Source organism: Thermobia domestica, chromosome 6, assembly GCF_964235325.1.
Source record: "Thermobia domestica chromosome 6, izTheDome1.hap1.1, whole genome shotgun sequence".
Lineage (NCBI taxonomy): Eukaryota > Metazoa > Arthropoda > Insecta > Zygentoma > Lepismatidae > Thermobia > Thermobia domestica.
The window spans coordinates 181,296,850-181,317,675 of NC_137459.1; the positions used below are offsets into that span (position 1 = coordinate 181,296,850).

The following is a 20,826-nucleotide window of genomic DNA, read 5'->3' on the forward strand; positions in this document are numbered from 1 at the left end:
AACTCTGTACTGTAAGTACAAAATAATAAAAGTGCCAAAATATGAAACATTTGTTAATATAAAAAGCTTTTCTACGCACCATTGGCATGCTTTCTAGAAACATTGGACACGAGGAGGTTTTGATTTTTGATCCTGGAGCCCAAGAAGATTGTCGATTCCTCAGTCTCATATTACATGACAATGATGCTTTCAGTTTCTCAAAAACTTAAGTGTTTGCTACTTTGAGTGCTTGTCCAATAACAATCCAGAATTATTAAAAATGATATTACAGAACATCCAGTTCGTAACCAGAATCTAAGATAAACACAATTCCAAAATCTTCAATGACAATAATAAACAAACACACAAAATTTCAAATTATGCATATTATAAATGGAAACTGGACAGTTTTCTGCGTAAAAGTATTAAAATTAAACATACCCATTGAGGTTTGTTAAAAATTGCGATGTAATCCCTATATGGAACCCAGGGACCAAACACACAAGTACCCACACATAAAGCATACCCTGCAAACTCAACTGGCGATGGAAGACATTGCAGGGATCCGATATCAGTATCGAAAGCAACTGATATAACCTTCATAGCTATAAGCATCTGAGCACCACGTATTTTATGCCATTCAGTTTTCTTCACAAATGCAAGTTCACTGAAACAGAAAGATATATCTTTTATATTCACTCTTCAAATACCACGAATACCAATAATTTGAAATAAACTTAACTGGTACTTCTTAAATGTGTTTCAGCTTAAACATTTACATAACCTGTTTATAACGTACAAACATATCAGTGAGTCATGCTCATTCCTAATAATAAACAGTCACGCTAATATATAGATACTGCTAGTTGGGCTACCTGCCTGATGCCAATAGATGTCGCTAGCGTGCAAGCAATTTGAAGGTTTAAAACTATTGTAATGATTTAATTACATCTTAAATGCCGTACTGTTTCCATTTTATTATCTCAAAATAGGACATGGGGCGTAACTTTATTTAGGTATACATTTGTATAATAACAAGTTAGTTGGTGGATAAAATAAATAATAAAAAAGTTCAACGTAAGCAATTAGAGCTCTTAATTAAACACGATAGTGACAGAGGACTGAAAGCTCGGCGTAAGTAGCTTATCCTAACAAAATTACTAAATTTACAAGACATGAAATAGAACGTGCTCAGATTTAATAACAGAATTGACTTTAACATAAATAAAATACTCCTAGAAATTTCGTGTGTGTGTGTGTTTGTGTGTGAATCCATATAGCATTAAGATCTATGCATATACAACTATACTAACAACGAACCTTAGTACTCATATGGAAAATTTTGGAGCAGTGTTACGAACTCGCCATTCAAACTCATTGTTGCACATTCTTCCGAGTTTAAACTATTATCAAACAAGACAAAAGTTTTATAAATTTGGTTTCATTAAAAAATTAATTAATTAATCAAGTAAAAACTAATCAAATAGATAAGCAGTATGTAAAATTAGTGGTTCCTTAAGGTGTAGTCTTTAAACATTTTTGAACTGAGGAAGCAAACTTCTTACGCTTTTCGCTCACCACTTGTAGCTCCTTAACCGAAAAATTTACTCTAGTCCAAGTTTTCCACGGTGGTACTGATGACAAGCTTTATGAATAAAGTAAATCTATGGTTATTGTGTCTTTGTGAAATAACGGAGTAAAACTTATTTGTTTAACAGTAACATTTGCATTGATAAACTTATGAAATATCCGAAACGACTGAAATAAAGTTTAAAATACTCACGATACTAAAATATTTTAATTTAAAATATGTGTATTTTCTGTTGCATTTGATCATATTTTATCGTATTTATATCTTCTTGTTTTAGGCGAGAAACCAATTTAGTTAGAATTGAACTTTCCCTCTGTGTGGGAAGAGGAGGAGGAGAGACAGAAATCCACGCTATTCCCGACTGGAAATGGAGGTCGTTCTTTCAAATATCTGGAGAGAACAACTTCGGTAAATCATTTAGGATAAGTTAAAAAAAGAAACTCCCGCTTCCCGAGTTAAAGCTTCCTCAATTCATATATCCACCATTGTTGAATTACTTCTACAAATTGTCACCAGATGCTATACGCATACGGAAAGTAGATGATGACATGGTAGTTTAATGTTCCTCTATATTATATAGAAAACAAAAGTAATTGAAATCTGTGGAATCTTTCAGAGCTACTTTGATTCTGACGTGATCACTTCGACAAGGTAAACTGCACATACATACTATTTTATATGCATTAATAACGTGGTAAACGTATTACATCATATTCAGTTAGAAGTGAGTCTTCGTATTACTTTCCCCACTTTAAATTGATTTAAGGATAAATGTGATTCAGCCCTGCTGTTATGTTATCAATCTAAGGTAATATCACCATCTTAAGTGTTCTGGCATCAGAGACAGATCACTTACTACACATTGAGAAGGTTTTACGACCACATCCTCAGTTTGCGGCAAACGGGGTCATAGTAATAGAGCACTCACCTTTGGTGCGAAAGGTCCCTGGTTTGACCCCAGGTCATGTGAGTTCATGGTGAACAGCACTGTGTCCCTGGATTTCTTGGGAGTTCTCCCGCTTTCTCATTCCAATAATTCTTGCATAATCATTCACTTTAACTAACCCTCCGTCACCTTTAGCCTAAAGGGCATAAGAGTGGAACATAACTATAAATTTCATTTCAATTAATTTGCTTGCTGCAAATGACCTGACGGCATCATCATGACGATGAGACTATATTACCGTTATTCAGTATTCACAAATTTAAAAGAGCACATTTGAGTTATTTTTGACTGTGTTCCAGCAACAATTTCATTAACTTCATAGCGTTCTTTCATTTGAATTCATTAATACATGATATTGCATAACAAAAGTTTCCGTTCATTCTAAAATCAATTTCAACGGGTACAACAGTCTTTTACCCCAACGCTGTGATCCATTGTGGAGAAGCTTCAATTAAGCAACAGTGAACTTCGAAGTCAAAAATTAATAGCAATGAACAGAATGTGCTGACCACACATCTCTCTACACCTTTGTCACTAAAATATTGTCACTAAAACAAGCCTCGAAAGGTATGGAATCATACGATAAACTGTTCCCTGAACCCAGTCACTTTATAATCATACATTGGTATTTCTGACGAAGAAAAAAGTGCTCTCAATTCTACTGCCCAGTCATTATTTTTAGTTCCAATTCAATTATGATTTACAAGATTGTTAGTGTAATCAATAATATTAATGTACCAATAAAATTTGCATTACGTACCAACAAGTTAATCTAAAGTATATTATCTACCCCATGTCTAGAATGTTATTCACATGCCGCTGAGTATAGTTGCAAACTTAAAGCTTGTAGCATATTCAATCCAAGCTATTTAGTGCATAGATGACTCAAAGACATTGATAATTTCAAGTTCTAAATATTACATAACTCAATCTTCACCATTCATGCATAACACAAAGGGAAGAAAAACGTTTAGTATGAACTTACCACACTACGAGAAAAAGTACAGATGCCACAGCCGTTGTAGGTCCTCGGTATTTGTTGAGGAACTTTGAAACAACAAACAAGACCAAGTACGTAGCCGCCGCAAATCCAACGACATAATACATTGTAGAACGGAAGAAATGATGAAGAATAAGTAAACCAGTACCAGCAGAGACAATATGACATACCAACAACGGAATTTTAACTGGAAAGGAGAAAAACCAAGCCTGTACTTTTCTATTTAAATTATTATTTGTATTTTATGAATCAAATGTTATGTACGAGATGGCAAATGCCAACTCTTCCATGTATTCTGTATGTGAAACTACCCTCCAACAAGTCTTACAATAATTCAGGTACTACCTTCCATCACATTAATGACCTTTCATTAATCCTTTCGAGAATACCTTTGTTGCAGTGTGAATTTCTGTTGTTACTTATGATATAAACAAAGGTTAAGTATTAAGAAAATAATTTCACATTCATCAGCACCCGATGCCGTTTGACACGTGATTTAGAAAATCACGTTACAAGAATTCCTTTTCCTAACAATGTCATTTTACACTAAGAGATGTCAATCAGAGATTAATATTAATCTACTTTATTGGGATCTATAATTTACAAATGAAGTACAAATTTACAACTAGACAGTCGTCTGTATAAGGTGTGAAGGAGACGATAAAGAATTCCCTGAAAGACCAGACCAAAAAATGAAATATATATATATATATAATTTTCAATGCTCGTAGCATCACATAGATTTGATTAACTCAGCATGGAAAATTATTTTTTTTTTTTCTTTTCGAGAAAAAGTAACTATCAGAGCAAAAGAGAGTAAAATTGTTAACTATATTTATAATGAAACTGAAACTTAGGAATCACTTTCAACATTTTTAAGGTATTCTAGAGTCAACACAGGAAGCTGAGTTGCAGGCATTAAGTATATCACTAGCCACTACAAACAACAGCTGAAATCCATGATGCTGACCTCTGTCGTTCAAATGTATCGTTTATTACAAAAGGAACAAAACTGAACACTTTAAAATGATACCTACGTAAGACTACGTGTCACTTCCTACTTTTACGTAGTCTAGACTAGTTTTGGGGAGCTGGCCTTTTGGTATTATGTATGTATTGTATTATATTTGGTATGTACGAATTGGAAGAAAAAGTCACTATAGCGTTCTTTGTACTTATAGTTTGCCATTTAATGCCGGCAGTCTCAGTCAACGTATTTTAAATACTGTACCTCTTAGTGTATTTCGATCAGTGAGAGACATGATGTGAAACTACACACAAACAACACGTCTTTGGCTATTGGGCGCAGAAAATTTCGCTGAAGAATACAAGGTATGCGTCACATAGGACTCTAAATTATGGTTTTTCATGCGTTCTACACACGGTAAACTCATGAGCGTAAAATTATTTGGTTACTTGCAAAAGAGAAAACAAAACTTTTATTAAAAAAAAAAAAAGAAAAAAAAATCAGACAGCATTTGTTGCTATCATGTTATGTTTAATCTCAGTTACTTCATTAAATTACACTTTAAATGTTTGAATAATAGATTGCTGTAACAGAAGTAAATACTATTTTTTCAGACTGCCTTATAAATGGTCTTAAACGTAATTAAGTCCTTACTGCTATATCACAAAACACTACAATTCATTATGGTCAATGGAGTACATGATACAGGAGAAACAGTTTCCTGAGAATTGTAGTTAATTAAGGATGTATTAAAAATGAAATTTTTGTTTTGTAGAAATCAGTACGTATGGTATGCGCAAGGTTTATTCACATATATACAACACTTACCTAGTTATCGTAAGAAAACTTGTGTGGAAATATTTAAAAATCAATCATTTAAGTTTGGTCACAATGTAGAGCAGCGTTTCCCAACCTTTTTCAACTTGCGGCACACTACGGGTGTTACTTGGATTCTCGCGGCACACTTATAGATATTATTATTTGTAAATATAAAACACAGTGGTATTTTTTCTGTTATTGTTGATCTCCTCACAGAGAAAAAAGCTCGATCACTGGTTTTCCCCCGTGGTAAATAATTATGCTTATTTTTCATTCAAATTTAAAAATAGAAAACAAATGCAATGAAAAATTGGACTCAGGTTTTTAAAAATACGCTTTCTTTTTAAAAACTGTATCCAACCTTTTTACTAAGAAGGAAGGTCACTAAATAACGAACAAACAAACAAATATCTCTTATTTTTAAAACACAAATGTAGTTTTTTTTTTTTTTTTTAAAGGATTGAATGATATTTTAAATTTTCAAGTTACGAAATAGTTTGCAACGGCATGATGTAACATCTAAGGCATATATAGCATCTAGGATGCATCTAGGCAGTGCATATATAACATAAGGATAGGTATGCCTCGTCCTGATTCCTGTAGTAAGCAAGAGGTTTCCGTATATTTGTACAATATACCGCTGTCTGGAGAACGGATTTTTCTCAGTATATGAAACTTAAAATTGTAGATTCATAGTAGAGGTTCATAGTAATGTGAAATACAAATATACATTTTTCTCTACGTTTTGCAATTTGATTGCTATAAAATTAATAATTTTGTTTCGATTTCTCGCGGCACACCAGCGGCCCATTCACGGCACACCAGTGTGCCGCGGCACACCGGTTGGGAAACGCTGATGTAGAGGATCAAAAGTTAGGAATGGAGTTCGTTGACAAAAGTGAAAACTGGAAGTGGCAGAAAATCAACATTGATCACTATTGAACAAAACGGTAATAAATAGCGAGAAGCAGTTTTCTCCAATCGATTAATCGTCCTAAGATTACATTTCATCTCCTCCCTTAACTCTCTACTTAAACCAGACGTAGCAGAAATCAACCATTTCCAGTTTTATCTCGTGGTTCGTGAAAACCATAAGAGGTACCGTGAAAGGGTTTTCTGTAATCAATTAAGTGTCTTAAGAATATGTTTCATCTCCATTCAAACATCTCTACTAAAACCGAAAGTGGCAGAAAATCATCACCACTTTCGATTTTAACGGTGATTGTTATAGAGTACAGACGGTAATAGATGAAGAGAAGCGGTTTTTTCCATTTAATTAAGCGTCCCAAGAGAATACTTCATCTTCACTTTATCCCTCTATTGAAACTGGAAGTAGTAGAAAACTTCCGGTTTCAATATTAATTTAGAAAATATCAGGACATACAACCAAACTCCTTCCCGTGGCGCACATGTTACACTGCTATTTGTTCACATTTACGTTTAAAATTTCTACTATTATTACCTCCTTAATAATTGGGTGTAACAGTGTAACTGAAGTATAGTCTTACAATCATAAGTTACTATTTTATTTTATTAAGGGCAAAAACGTACTGAACGGATTCACTTCCTCTAAAGACATTTGAGGAAACGTTTACCATTAAAAAAGGAAGAAACATATCCCGTGCAAATCGAGTAGATATCAACAGAACTTACCTCTTAATATGATATATAACCAATTACAATGAAATCCATGAATTTCAAGGTATTTTCCAGATCACATTGTTTTAAAGAACTGAAAATTTTATTCATCATTATGAATGGTTCACGACCTCAGAATGTATTCTAGAAAAATGTCGAATCATGAGTAATGATAGGTTATAGGCCGTTATAGTGAAAATAAAAAGGAAGTTTCAAAATTTTAAGCTATCTTGCACCTTAGAAAACTGGATTTTATTGTAGAACAAAAAAAATTTAACGTATGTGTTGCTCAAAACGATCCAATCTGTGGCTTATAGAGAAATTAATGACATATTAATTTGGCTATGGGCTTGAGGAAACTGCCCTCGTTCAGTATCACGCGGAGATACACATGGGACTTACTTGATGACTTCATATTGAAGTGCATAGTATTCCAGCTACGGACTGGAACTTATGTTGAAGATGGTATGGATTGTGGCAAGTGAAAACATTTATTTCACCACTCTGGATTTTATTTTACAGAAAACTTGCTATGGGCTTTAACACTGGGAAATAACTTTCGCACATCCGTAGCAGGAAATGAAGTAATTAAAATACTGCCGCATTATTTTTCTCGATTAAAATATATTAGATTAAATTACTAACTGTTGACATCTTTATTTAGCTTCTTATATTCACGTTTGTGACGACATTAATCAAAATAAAAAAAAAAGTTAACATTTGATTATACGAAATATACTATAGTACAAATACCTTAATGTACTCATACTTTTCTGTATCTCCATTTAGTAAAATACCATGGCCATTTCCCAGCAAATAAAACTACATTCACTACTGTGGCGAACTTTACTTCTACTTTTCGTATTTTTAATGATCTCTTCAGGAGATTTTTCAAAAGAAAATACACATCTGTACTTAACATTTGTAGACTAATACTATTACAGCATTCACGTCGACGTATCTAAAATATGCCTACCAACTTGTGTGGATATCCTAAAAAGGAAGCACCATAATAACAATTTTCCAACATGCGTGAGGCCGTCTCTCATCGATGGCTCGATACATAGCTCCCAAAGTTCTCGAATATTAACTCCATCATCCATTTCATCTTCTTCATACCACAGATTGGCTCCAGCTGTGTACGGGTCGTCATACATCGGTGGAATATCATCCACCTCGTCAAATAAGTCGTAATCGAAATCATTCATTTTGTCTTAACTTTTACTGAAATAGAGAAGAAAAAATAAAGAAATGTGATATACATGAGCAAAAGAATGTTACACCTCTTGTGTCTGAAACTTCTTAAAAATCATGTCTATTAACCGATTATTGCCGAATTGTGTTATTTTTACAATAAAATATGGCATATCTCCCATACTCTTAATTTCGCATACTAAAGTATATTTCAAAATTACTTTTTGTTCCTTAATTTATACCTAGGTATTTCTGTTGTAGAAAAACACGATGCCTGCTGCAATAAAATTCGTAACCAAAGTTGTAGTAGCATGCACTAACAAAAATAACCACACAATCAAGAAACAAGAAAAATGATGTAAATCGTTATAGGACTACATATTTCATAAGATAGTTTTTATATATATAGTTTTTATATATATATAAAAACTCTAGAAAATTTTTGAAGTTTGTATAGTATCCTTGGGAAATTTTGGAAATATTCGCAGAAGAGGAAAATACTTTTCCCGTCCTTAGTATTGAAGATAGGAGATTGGTATTTCGCACAAGTAATTAGTACCATAAGAAATATTTTTTAAAGTGACTTCCAGATCTCTATGTTAATTCTGGGCCACGCCAGAGGGCCCCAAAACGGGAAAAAGGGATTTTTTTCTGCAAAAATCCCTATTTTCCTCACTTGTAATCTCCTTAGGAACGTCCTAGGGACATGCGGGTGATACCATCTATAAGCGTACTCTATTCTAAAGAGAACGACGTATGTATCATCATCCTACGATAATTAGGGACGTGTCAGGAAATTTTTGAAGTTTGTATAGTATCCTTGGGAAATTTCGGAAATATTCGCAGAAGACGGAAATATTTTTCCCGCCCCGTCCTTAGTATTGAAGATAGGAAATTGATGTTTAGCACAAGTAATTAGTACACTACCGTACGTTGTATTTTTGAAAGTGATTTCCAGAACTCTATGTTTACCCAGGGCCGCAACAGAGGACCCCAAAACGGGAAAAAAGGGATTTTTCAGCAAAAATTACTATTTACTCAATTTTTCCCTCCTTAGGGAATTCCGAGGGACATGAGGGTAATACAATCTGGAAGCCTGCTCTATTCTGAAGAGGATGGTGCATGAATCGTGATCCTACGATAATTAGGGACGTGTCAAGAAATTTTTTGAAATTTATATACGGTATTCTGGGACATTCTGGGAATATTCGCAGAAGAGGAAAATATTTTTCCCGTCCTTAGTGTTGAAGATAGAAGACTGGTATTTGGCACATGCAATTAGTACACTACGTAGTATTTTTGAAAGTGATTTTTGGAACTATGTTTACCCAGGGCCGCGTCAGAGGGCTCCAAACCGGGAAAAAAGGGATTTTTCAGCAAAAATCCCTATTTTCCTCAATTTTTCCCTCCTTAGGGATGTCCGAGGGACATGCGGGTGATACCATCTAAAAGGCAGGTATCAGCAAAACGAATGTATAAGCAAATGGAAACGATACACTGAGGAGTTGTGGCAAAGCAAAAGTCAACCGTATACTTAAACTACAGAAAACACAAACGAAGTAAATGAGAATTACAATGGATTTTGCAACACTGAGGAATAAGTACGAGAAACCTTTCAACGAAATTATTAAAACGAAAAAGGTTCCATGTGTCTTCACATTATGTTCTACTATGCGTGCTTGAAGTAAAAAGAAAAACACACTACAAACGACGGCAACGAAGAGGACGTTGCTCATCATCATCAACATTCGAAAGGTGACGCACTGACCAGGTGTCAGCAACATTTTAATATAAAACAGGAGAACATACCTTAGGAACTATCAATCTCGCCCGGTTGACCAAACTATCAACTCTCTAAGGCGCCTGGCCATTGAGCTTCATTTCCTCTGTAAGACGCCCAGTCATTGAGAGTAACCTAACCAACAAGCCCTAAGACGTCTGGTCATTCGGTTCCTTTCATTTTTAACCTACATAATTGGAGAAAACTTCACTTATTTTAACATACTTGTATTAAAGAGGAACATTTTGCAATAAAAGGTGATGGGAAAGTCCGAACACCCGTATACCGTATTTTGCTCTACCATATAGAACGGTGTCTTCCCGTTTCGCCTACAGACCTTCCAGCAATTTATATAATTATCTCAATTTCATCTTATTTTGTAAGTAAAACAAGTACTCCCGTTTTGCCTATTCCCGTTTCGCCTATACTCACTCAACAAGAGATGTTTAGTGTTTGAGGTAATATTTTATTGTTTGAGGTGGGAACACAATATGAAGATAATGAAAATATTAATACACCGACTAAATGCAGTCATGCCATTTTCAAGTTAAATCTATGGAAATTGGTCAATCTAGGGAATAATAATTTAAACCAACTACTTTATAGAGAAGAAAATTCCAGAATTAACACTATATAGTAATCCCTTTATTGTCTAAAATTCTCACATTAATTAATAAATGCTGTAAGTTTGGCTTCTCTCTAATTTGTTTCTAAGTTTCTATGCATAAATTTCTCAACTTTTTTTTTTTTTTTTTAAATTTTAATTTTAAGATTACGATTAAGGTAAATTGAGTGTGTTATCATAAGTAATATTTTTAACTGTGATTCAGCAACTCTCAAATCCCGTGTTGTCTACTATCACCATATTCACTTTAAACGTTACGCCTTGACTCAAGACTTATCCCAGCCCATCAACCCTATAGAACTAATTCCTTCAATATGAGAAATTTGGTTTAAAAATTAATAATTTGGCTAAAATAAGTTTAAAGAAATTCAGATTTGGAAGGTAATTATGTCCCATTTGAGCTATTCCAACCTTTGCTCCAGAGCCGTGTTAAATACTAAGAAAGCAAAACAGCTTTATTCCGAGAAACTGATAGTCAATTTATCCAAATAGGAAGAACGAGGGAGAGAATTAACTCTGTTCACTTCACCACTGCTACCTTTGGTTCGATACTCGTCCACCACTCTGGACATGAATGAAGCATTCCAAATTGAATTTAATTTCATGCTATCCTGATCCTTCTTTCCAGAACTCAATTTTACTCTACGTACAACATTATAAGTATTTCTGCATTCAGGCAGAAAAACTAGTTATAGTGGTTTTCAAAGCTAAACCAACTTGTCTTATCAGCAGTAAAACTGTCATATGGTTTTTATCGGCCACGTATGGTTTCTCAACCAGTTGGATGTTGCCGGTATTACAAAAGCTTAGCCACTCTCCCTGTCGCCAGGGTAAACAATGAAGCCTCGAACTATTCTTTCTGAGTGTTGCAAACCAATAAGCAGATAAATAACACAATAACCATTTAAAATAGGAATAAATACGTACAGGTCATTCAACAAGTAATTTTTTCTCCTTTTAATATAATAATAATAATATGATAGTTTTTACGTCCGAGACGTTTCAGGCTATTGTGCATTTTCGGTAATGCTCGGAAAATAGAATCGATCCTAGACCGTCCGTTGGACCGATATTGTATTTTTACCCGTATGAATCGGGTTTGTTCGATTGAACCATATGAATAAGGTTGGCCTGATAACCCTGTTTTTATGAAAACAAGCTAAGTCTGTCATGATTGTAAATAGTGTGTTGTTTCACTCTATTATTGTAACACAAATTGTTCTAATCATCATGTACGAACTTATAACGAGTCTATCAGGTCAAACGGTCCAAACGGGTTTATCAGGTATAAGGATCGAGTAAACCAAACGCAATGGGTATCGGGCAGATACTGTTTACCTGAAAAGTTACTAATTATAGGTTAAAATCACACTTAAGAGCTCTAATTGTTTGCAATCACTTTATATATATATATAGTTAGCCCACCAACGAACTTGCGGATAAATAAATATAAATGCCCAAATCTAAATTATTGCATTATATTATTGCAATGAGCATGAACGTGATTTACTATTAGGAGTTAGTGTGATGCACTAATGTTAGTCTTTTATAAATAGCATTATTATTATTACTGTTGTTTATACCCTTCATGCAACTTAGAATCAATCTCACATAAAGCACTATATCAGACCTGATTGAATATCATTTTGAAAATTCTCACATAAATAGATAAAATAAACAATTGGAACTTGACACTTCAAGAGTTTAAAACATGTCCTCATTTTCGTTATCCTCACTTTCTGAGGACGATTGATCCATCTCGATGACAGCATGATCCTTGTCTCCATCAAAAACATTTTGCAAGACACGATAACTTTGTTCAATATCCTGGGAAAACATTATTATTATTATTCGACAGGCCACCTGTCTATAATGACAATTTAAAACTTTTTTCTTTAAAAAAGAAATCATTAAAAAGCATCCTATTAAGTACCTAGATCCTCATATTTATTAATGTATGCAGGTTAATATCTGAGTAATAAAGCTATCATTAATTTCCTGTGTGTAGTATCCTAATTTGTGGCTTGTCCAGTTTTCATCGTCTAGTAACGTGACGGATCACATTAGAAAGAAACTAATCAATTATTGGCCTGTCTAACTATGTCATAAAGTTAGAAATAATGTACTTACGAGCAGAGCAGACAAACAAGCAGAATCTTTATTAAGCCTATTACTAATATTATTATTATTAGCAATAATAATAGGCCTAATGATAAATAAATTCCTGGCGCAACAACCCTTAGAAGGCCTGGACTTATGGCACTCATTCCTGTAGGGTGATGTGTTGTCAGCGGATCGGCTACCCCTGCCATTAATGCTTGCTTTCTGGACTGCAGTTCGCTACTTTTTTCTTTCACGTAGCTTCCAATTGTCCTCACGACACTGGGTGGACGTCGCAGCGCCAACACCGTCTGGTGAGTACGAATAGTCACACCTATCTTTCCACTGACAAGCCCCAGGACTGCTTGACTTCGCTGATCTCATGGGGAGTGATATTCCAGTGTGACTAGGACGTTGGTAATAAAATAAAAATGCTTATTGAAATAGTGAGAAAATTAGCTAGGAAATATAGATAAGTACTAAACTGACTCCCTGGAGCTACGGTCCATGAGGGGCTGTGCCTACCCAATGTCGCAATGCAACAAGCATCAGCTACGCACTGAAAATATTCGAGATAGGAAGATCTCGGTTTTTAAACTGTGTTGCTATTCTTTTATGGAGTGCTCGAATTGGAAGATCTAAGAAAGTATACCCCGCATACTCCCCCTCTTCTATTTAGAGCATTGCCTTTACATCATTTATGAAAAAAATATATATATGCAAAGGCTTCGATCGGGAGTAAAGAAGATTTGCTCTATTCGATAACATTTACATACTTCCCGACATAATAAACATCAAAGTAATTTGTGTTTTAAGCTGAACAAAATAGAATAAAATCGCTTTCATATATTCTCACATGATGTGGGCTGACTGCAAAGCCTAGCTACCGAAATATACGTTCTTCAATCACGCTGTAAAAGCTGCAGATGCCAGACGGAATAAACGCTGTACGATGCTACTACGATAACCATAATGGGGTTAGCCATACTGAGAGCTTTGAACAGCTCTACCTGAATTGGAGCGGCAACGCCGAAATCTAGTTACAATGAAGGATTTATGGTAGGGACAAGTAAACCTTTAGATCTTTATCTTCGAGGAAAAAATTGGTTATGTTCTGTCGCGTACTATACTTTCACCCACCACTAAGGCTGAAAAATACATGAAGAAATTTTCCTAGCAGGGCAGTTGAAGGGTATAATGGTTCATCTCTCAGAACCACGGGAGTACCGACCAGTCTTGTAAAATTCGAGAAACTGATCTTGAATAGGTAGTCACTAGCCTTTTTAAACTGTTCCGTGAGTTCGAAAAAAAAAAAAAAAAGTTAGACGTTACGATTATAAAGTATAAGTAAACCAGTAGTCATTCATTCATTCATTCTTCTTTTTTTATGTTTAGTTTGTTTATGAGGAGTCGTTTTATATCAATATCTTTGTAAACTTTTTGCACTTTACAAAGGTTTGTGGTAAACTCAGTAGCTCCTTTATTGCTGAAGATATTTATTTGAAACACAAAGACAATTTAAAGTAAATTAAATGTACTACTTGATACTTAGTGTACATTTAAGCCTGCTGTACTATAGATATCATTAAAACATTTTTGAATGTTATAGTTTAAATAACGAAAACCGTAATTTCTCAAATTAAATTTTTGAAAGAACTAAGTCACTTTCAATTTTTCCCTCTATAAAGATTTCATCATATTCAGGGTCGTAGCGTCCAATATTAATAGGAGCCCCGTCTAATGATGTGAATAACGAGCATGGAAAATGAATGGACCAGAACAGTATTAGATGAAATAGTAACTGATTATTTTAAGTATTTTAAACGAAATGTTTAAAATATATAGGAGCTACAGAGTTTAAAGCAAATATTTATGAAGTTCAAAATTAGCTCAAACAGCTAATAAAACGGTTCGTCATAAACAAACTAAACATCTAAAAAAAAAAAAAAAAAAAAAAAAAAAAAAAAAAAAATTGAAGGGCTACTTGTTGTATAGTACAACTTTGTGTACAAAGGTAAGAAAAACTATTTTTTGATAGCGACCATATTGGTTGATTTGAAATGGATTGACCCTGTGCTGAGCGTCATTTAGTTGGCACTTTCTAAAACGGTTTTAAAACCTCCTATCTTCTCTCTTTACCCTTATACTATTCAGAAAATTCGAATATGCTTTATAAGATCTACAATGTTACCAATATCTAAGACAGAATTACAAAAATAATCGTGATTAAGTCTTTAGTTTCGTGTCCTAAGATGAGGTTGAGCTAATGATATATATTGCTGGAAGGTCCGTAGACAAAACGGCAATAGGCCAACGGGAATGAACCTATAGAACAGAAAATTTTACATTATATATATGTATACATACATCTTTCGAATTGGTAATCATATGACAAGAGAGTCACCATACGACTTTACAGAGAGATTTAGGTTCCATAATGAAAGCGAATATTAAAAAAGATATTCTCCCATCACATGCAGCAAATTCCAGTTTCGAATTTTGAGCAGATTATATGAACGAATAATAAGGAAGTTGAAGACTAGTTCTTGACTTAGATGAGAAAAGAACACTAAAAATAAAATAAGTTTGTATTGAGTAATACATAAACGCTTTCTGCACAAAAGGAAGAAAATATAGTAGAGGTCATTGGTTAAGAGAGTCTTCTGATCTTTGTGAACAGGATAATTTTGATGAGATATTAAGGAAGCTTGAGTCAAACGGCAAGAAACTTACGTATGAAAACACTTCAATCACAAAACTTGAAATTTACAATAATGTTTTCCAATGTTCAAGCTTCGCTTTTAGTATACGTGTCTGATGAAGCCATTTGATAGTCTCCTATCAGATAGATAGTGTCTGATGAAGCCAAAGTGGATAGTTGGCAAAACTGTTACACGTTAATAATTCTTACAATAAACGTTTTTCTTTCTTTCTCTCTCTCTCTCTCTCAGCGAGTAGTTTAACTTGAAATTTACACATGAACCAAGCATTAAAAGTCGGAATAGAAGAAAGCACAACTGTAAGAAGTATTCAACAAAAAAGAAATATGGCATATCACGATATAATTCAAATATATTTACAAGAGCAGTGAAGAAATGTTCAAGTAGTGAATAGGAATTTTTGAGTCGAGATAAAATGTCTAGCGTATCTGCTTTGCAAATGATATGGCTATTGTGGCGGAATCTGAAAAAAAAAAAAAAAAAAAAAAAAAAAAAAAAAAAAAAAAAAAAAAAAAAACTTTGGCAAAGAGAGTAAAGAGAATCATGCGAAATTTTTATCATTATCCGTTAAGACGTTAACAGACTGACTCCATTAACGAACTCGATCATCATAATTGCTATATACTGCAAAAGACAATTCAAAATTATGCTTACCTTATGAGATATATAGATAACCACCATCAAAGTCATTGTTACCGGTGGTGGACAAACACCGTGCTCGTGGGTTTTCTCGGGGTTCTCCCGTTTCCTCCCACTTCCTTCATTCCACCATTTCATTCATTTCTCATAATCACCGTCTCCTTTAGGCTAACCGGCATAATCGTGGGACGTAAAACCTAAATATATCATTTCATTTCATTGTTACCGGATAAGTTGTTATCACATTGACTCAATTAAAGAACTCGGCCTAAATAACTATTCTAGTGATCTATTGCAGAAAATGGAGTTCAAAACTTCACTTAGGATACATGTATGGGTTATGGAATCTATATAACCACCGATATCCATTAAGACGTTAACGGACTGATAACGAACTGGGCCGAGCTAATCGCTTTAGTTATATATTGCAAGAAAACAACCTAAAAATTCCCTTACATATATGGGATATAAATATTCACCGTAAGTAGCTGTTACCCGTTAAGATGTTCACAAATTGACTCCATTAAAAAGTCGCCAGATATAATCGTTCTGGCTACTTACAGGGCTCATAGTGGTCTGGTCTCTTGAAAATAGTTGAAAAGTGACCAATATTATCATCATGCCCTTTTTTGCTTTGTCAATTTCTCCATCACCTCTCTCTTTGTTGTTTTATTTCATCTTTTCTTCTTTACTTCTTCTTTTTGAGCTTCCTCCTTTCTTATGTTTTCTAAGTATGTTTTGTAGTTACGGTAAGCAGATTTAGCAGATGTAAGAAGCTTCTGAGTAAGTGGAACCAGTTCTGGCCTATTTCCGAATTTCTTCATCCCAGACATTATATATAACTTACCATTGAGAGTTCTCAAAGCCATAAAATATTCAAATTCATCACCTACTCTTAAGAAGAACATATAAGAACCATAACACAAGATGAATATGATAACTACACAAACATACACTCACAACGTTGAGCAGAGCGTTAACTATTACGAGAGAAACTAAAAGACTATTATGATAGAAGAAAGAATAGACACAGAAGGGTTCTCAACCCCACCTTGAGAGCTTAAGCATCCACCAACCATCTACTGTGCTGTAGAAAGAATGAAAGCTGAAGTGAGAATAAAGCTGACTCTTTCACATGTGGCAGCAAGTACTGAAGCTTTCAGAAGAGTACTGAGTAACAAGTTTCTGCCTTTATCCATTTACTTGTATATTTTTCTTAGAAAACTGCGAATGCAAACATAAATCACTCAAAAAAGTCACTTTACCTCCCAAAAAAGTAACTTTTAGTGACAAATTTGAAAAAAAAAGTAACTTTTAGTGACCAATTGAAAAAAAGTAACTTTTAGGACCAACTTGAAAAAAAGTAACTTTTAGTTAAAAAAAAGTAACTCGCTATGAGCCCTGTACTTACTACAAAGTGAGAATTCAAAAATCCTCTTACCTCTTTGGGATATGAAATATAGATAACCACCGTTAAAGTCACCGTTAAACGTTAAGATGATAATGAATTGATTCCATTAACGAACTTAGCACAATATCATCAAAATGATTATTATGAAGAGCATATTATATTGGTTGCTCACTTTCCAAAAAGACATCAAATATTGAGTACAGCAATACACTGATAAGACACGTAGATATTGCAAAAGTCGACAAAACAATGATTCTTGGAAATCTGTATCTTGGAAAGAATTCAGAAAGTAACCACGGTGAACAGAAGGCCAATGAAAGGCAAATTCGTGGTGATGAACATATTGGTAGAAGTAGAAACCAGAACACACTATCTCTTAATCCATTAATTGGACATTAAACGACGGTTGTTTTCCTGATAGCCTAAAAGTAAATAACAGTACCTATATATAAAAAGGGTGATACAGGTAACCCTAGTAACTATCGCCCTATATCCCTTGTTGCAGTGTTTTCTAAAATAATATAGTATTGTGTTAAAGAGCAAGCATTCCCTTACTTTGAACAAAATTAACTTATTAATGTAGCCCATTTTGGTTCCAGATCGGAGCTATCCACTATTGATGCTGTCGAGACAGTCGTAAACGAAATACTAAATGGTTTTGAATCCGGCTCATATACGTGTATTACTCTGATTGATGTAAGTAAAACCCTTGACACAGTTGTACACGATATCTTACTTATAAATTACAATTCTATGGAATAAACGACATTGAACTATCTCTTCTGAAGACTTTCCTCACTAGCAGACGGTAAATAGTAAAGTTTAACAATAAGACATCTGGTGAGTTCGAAGCTTTGACCGGCGTTCCTCAGTGCTCGGTACTAGGCCCATTTTTATTCTGTGTACATGAACGACCTACCAAGTTGTCTGCCGTATAAAACAATAATGTATGCTGATGACACTACTTTTATTACAAATGACCATAGCATACTCAATGTAAACATTAAAAATAAAGAAATGTTAAAGGCTTCTTCTTTATCGTTCCAAACAAATAACTTGGTATTAAACACGACAAAAACAGAAACTCATTTCTTTTACCCAAATAAACCACCGTGTATCTTGAATAACCAGAATTATGTGAAGTTGTTAGGCATATACTTAGATACAAAATTAAACTAGGCAGTACACACTCAGGAACTATGCAAAAAAAAAAAAAAAAAAAAAAAAGTCGCTCGTGTTCTATATGTATTGCGGAAATTAAAAGGTCTGTAACCAAGGAAATGATGATTTCAGTATATTATGCTCTCTTTCGCTCACATTTATTCTATGGTAATTTACTATGGGGAAACTCTGCAGGTGCAAAGGATGTATTCAAATGGCAAAAGAAGGCATTACGTCCTATTAAAGGTGTACCTGATACGGAGTCCTGTAGGGATATTTTCAAAGAATACGGAATCATGACAGTTCCTTCAATAAATATTTATTGTAGTTTAATGTATATTAAGAAAAAACAAACTAGTTTTAATTTGCGATCTAACGTACATGATCATAATACAAGGTACAAAGAGAATTTAGAAACGCCGTCTGTCAGATTATGCAAGACGCAGCAAAATTTTAAATATAATGCAATGAAACTGTTCAGTTTGTTACCTTTACATGTACGTAATTTGGAAAACAAGCAGTTTGCCAATCACATTAGTAATACGTTAATAGATAATTGTGTATATATAGTATTACTGAATTTGAGGAATGTATTTGTAATCTATAAAATGTAAATGTCAGCTGATAAAAATTTGAGGGTAAAGTTCTGCAGAAGGCATACTTCCTTAAAGATTCAAAACATGGTAGCAGTACTCAACTAAACCTGCCATTACCTAATCTACTACTACTATTGCTATTGCTACTACGGAACTTCACCCAAATTTCAGAGAGATAATTCAATAGAGGGCGTAACCCTATAGCATTCTATACTCTTGTCGACCTCTTCAATTTTATATGCCAGAGACGCCTATGCAATAGACATGACTTGCGACTTCTTCATGCGAACCTAGATTGGTGTTGACCTTCCTATACTGACTCGCGCTTACGACTGTCGTTTCGTATTAAGAGGTCCCATCACTACGAAATTAAAATACCGCTAATTTTATATTAATTGTGTGATATCTTGAAATATATAAAAGATCATCGAAAATTGAAACAAGAGCTAGCTGGACATTATTTTACATCAGATATCATTATCACGACTCACTTATCTGCTTTCGATTTACAGCCATTTAGAAAATCGGCATTTATTTTCACGTTTCTAAATGGCTGCAAACCGAAAGCTACTACATGACTCGTGATAACGGTACCTCGTGCAAAATACTATTGTCTAAGGCGCTCTTGTTTCACATTTCGATTATCCTTTATCTATTTATAGATATAACACAATTACAGTAAAACTAGCTTGTAACTAGCGTATATACAGAGAGAATTACAGATAAGGACATATTGTGGACGATATTAGAAAAATGTTAGTATAGGAAAGAAAAGAACAAACACTCATCCAAACAATCATACTAAAAATAAAAAAAAATAAAAAATCCCCCTATATGAACCATACAAAATAACTCATACTAGGAAAAGTTTAGGAAAAGAGAAAATATTTTATCAATCCACATACGTCCATCTGAATTCACCGTGGATCCAACTAGTAAAACTATTTGCAAAAGTTTCAGAAAACATTGTCATTATAACCAGAGACAAATTAGAATCATAAAATCCAAATAATATGTTAATAAATAATATCAATTCCTATGGAAAAATTACTTTCAATATATAATTATTTCTTTTTAAGTGCAAAATAAATTCTGATGTGGGTATAATCTCCAAATCGATTTTAATAACATAACACAATACCTGAGGAAAATAGCATATATACAAATACATGTATCCGACCTTCAAATTTCATTTCATATCCTCCTTCCAGCAATCCATAAGCATACCAAGAAATCATGGGTTCCCATTATGTTTGTAACAAATGGAGACGAAATACATAACAAGAAGCCGAACAAACATGACTAGATTAGCAGGTGGCCACCCTACATAAATAGAAAAAAGAGAAACAGTACGAAAACACCAAAAACAATTTACATACATATAAATATAATATTTACAATTTACTGAAAATTTCAATATTACTCTCATATCATTACTCACAGGTCTCTCTATGTTAGGAACAGTACAGTACCAAAAATTCACGGTACAGACCTCCTCTCACGAAATCTCTTTACTAACGCCACATGCGTTCTTCTCACATCTCTCGGATTTTCCACATTCCGAACGAGTAATGTGTTGTTCGTCAACAGCTTAACGATCTCGAACGGTTCAGACCATCTCATAGATAATCCTTTATTAATCTTATCTGTCAATGAAGAT

The 20,826-nt window shown here is 34.0% G+C and overlaps 1 protein-coding gene across 2 annotated transcripts in view; it reads right to left on the reverse strand.

Annotated features, from left to right (window-relative positions):
• Positions 1 to 20,826, reverse strand: part of por (Protein-serine O-palmitoleoyltransferase por) — a 78,551-nt gene that overhangs the window by 46,398 nt on the left and 11,327 nt on the right. For both annotated transcript variants that reach the window (XM_081762486.1, XM_081762487.1), the window contains exons 2-4: positions 7,917 to 8,164; positions 3,502 to 3,703; positions 421 to 646 (exon numbers count right to left, since the gene is read on the reverse strand). In XM_081762486.1, the coding sequence (XP_081618612.1) occupies positions 421 to 646; positions 3,502 to 3,703; positions 7,917 to 8,148 (660 nt within the window). In that variant the 5' untranslated portion in view covers positions 8,149 to 8,164. The remainder of the gene's footprint in view (positions 1 to 420; positions 647 to 3,501; positions 3,704 to 7,916; positions 8,165 to 20,826) is intronic.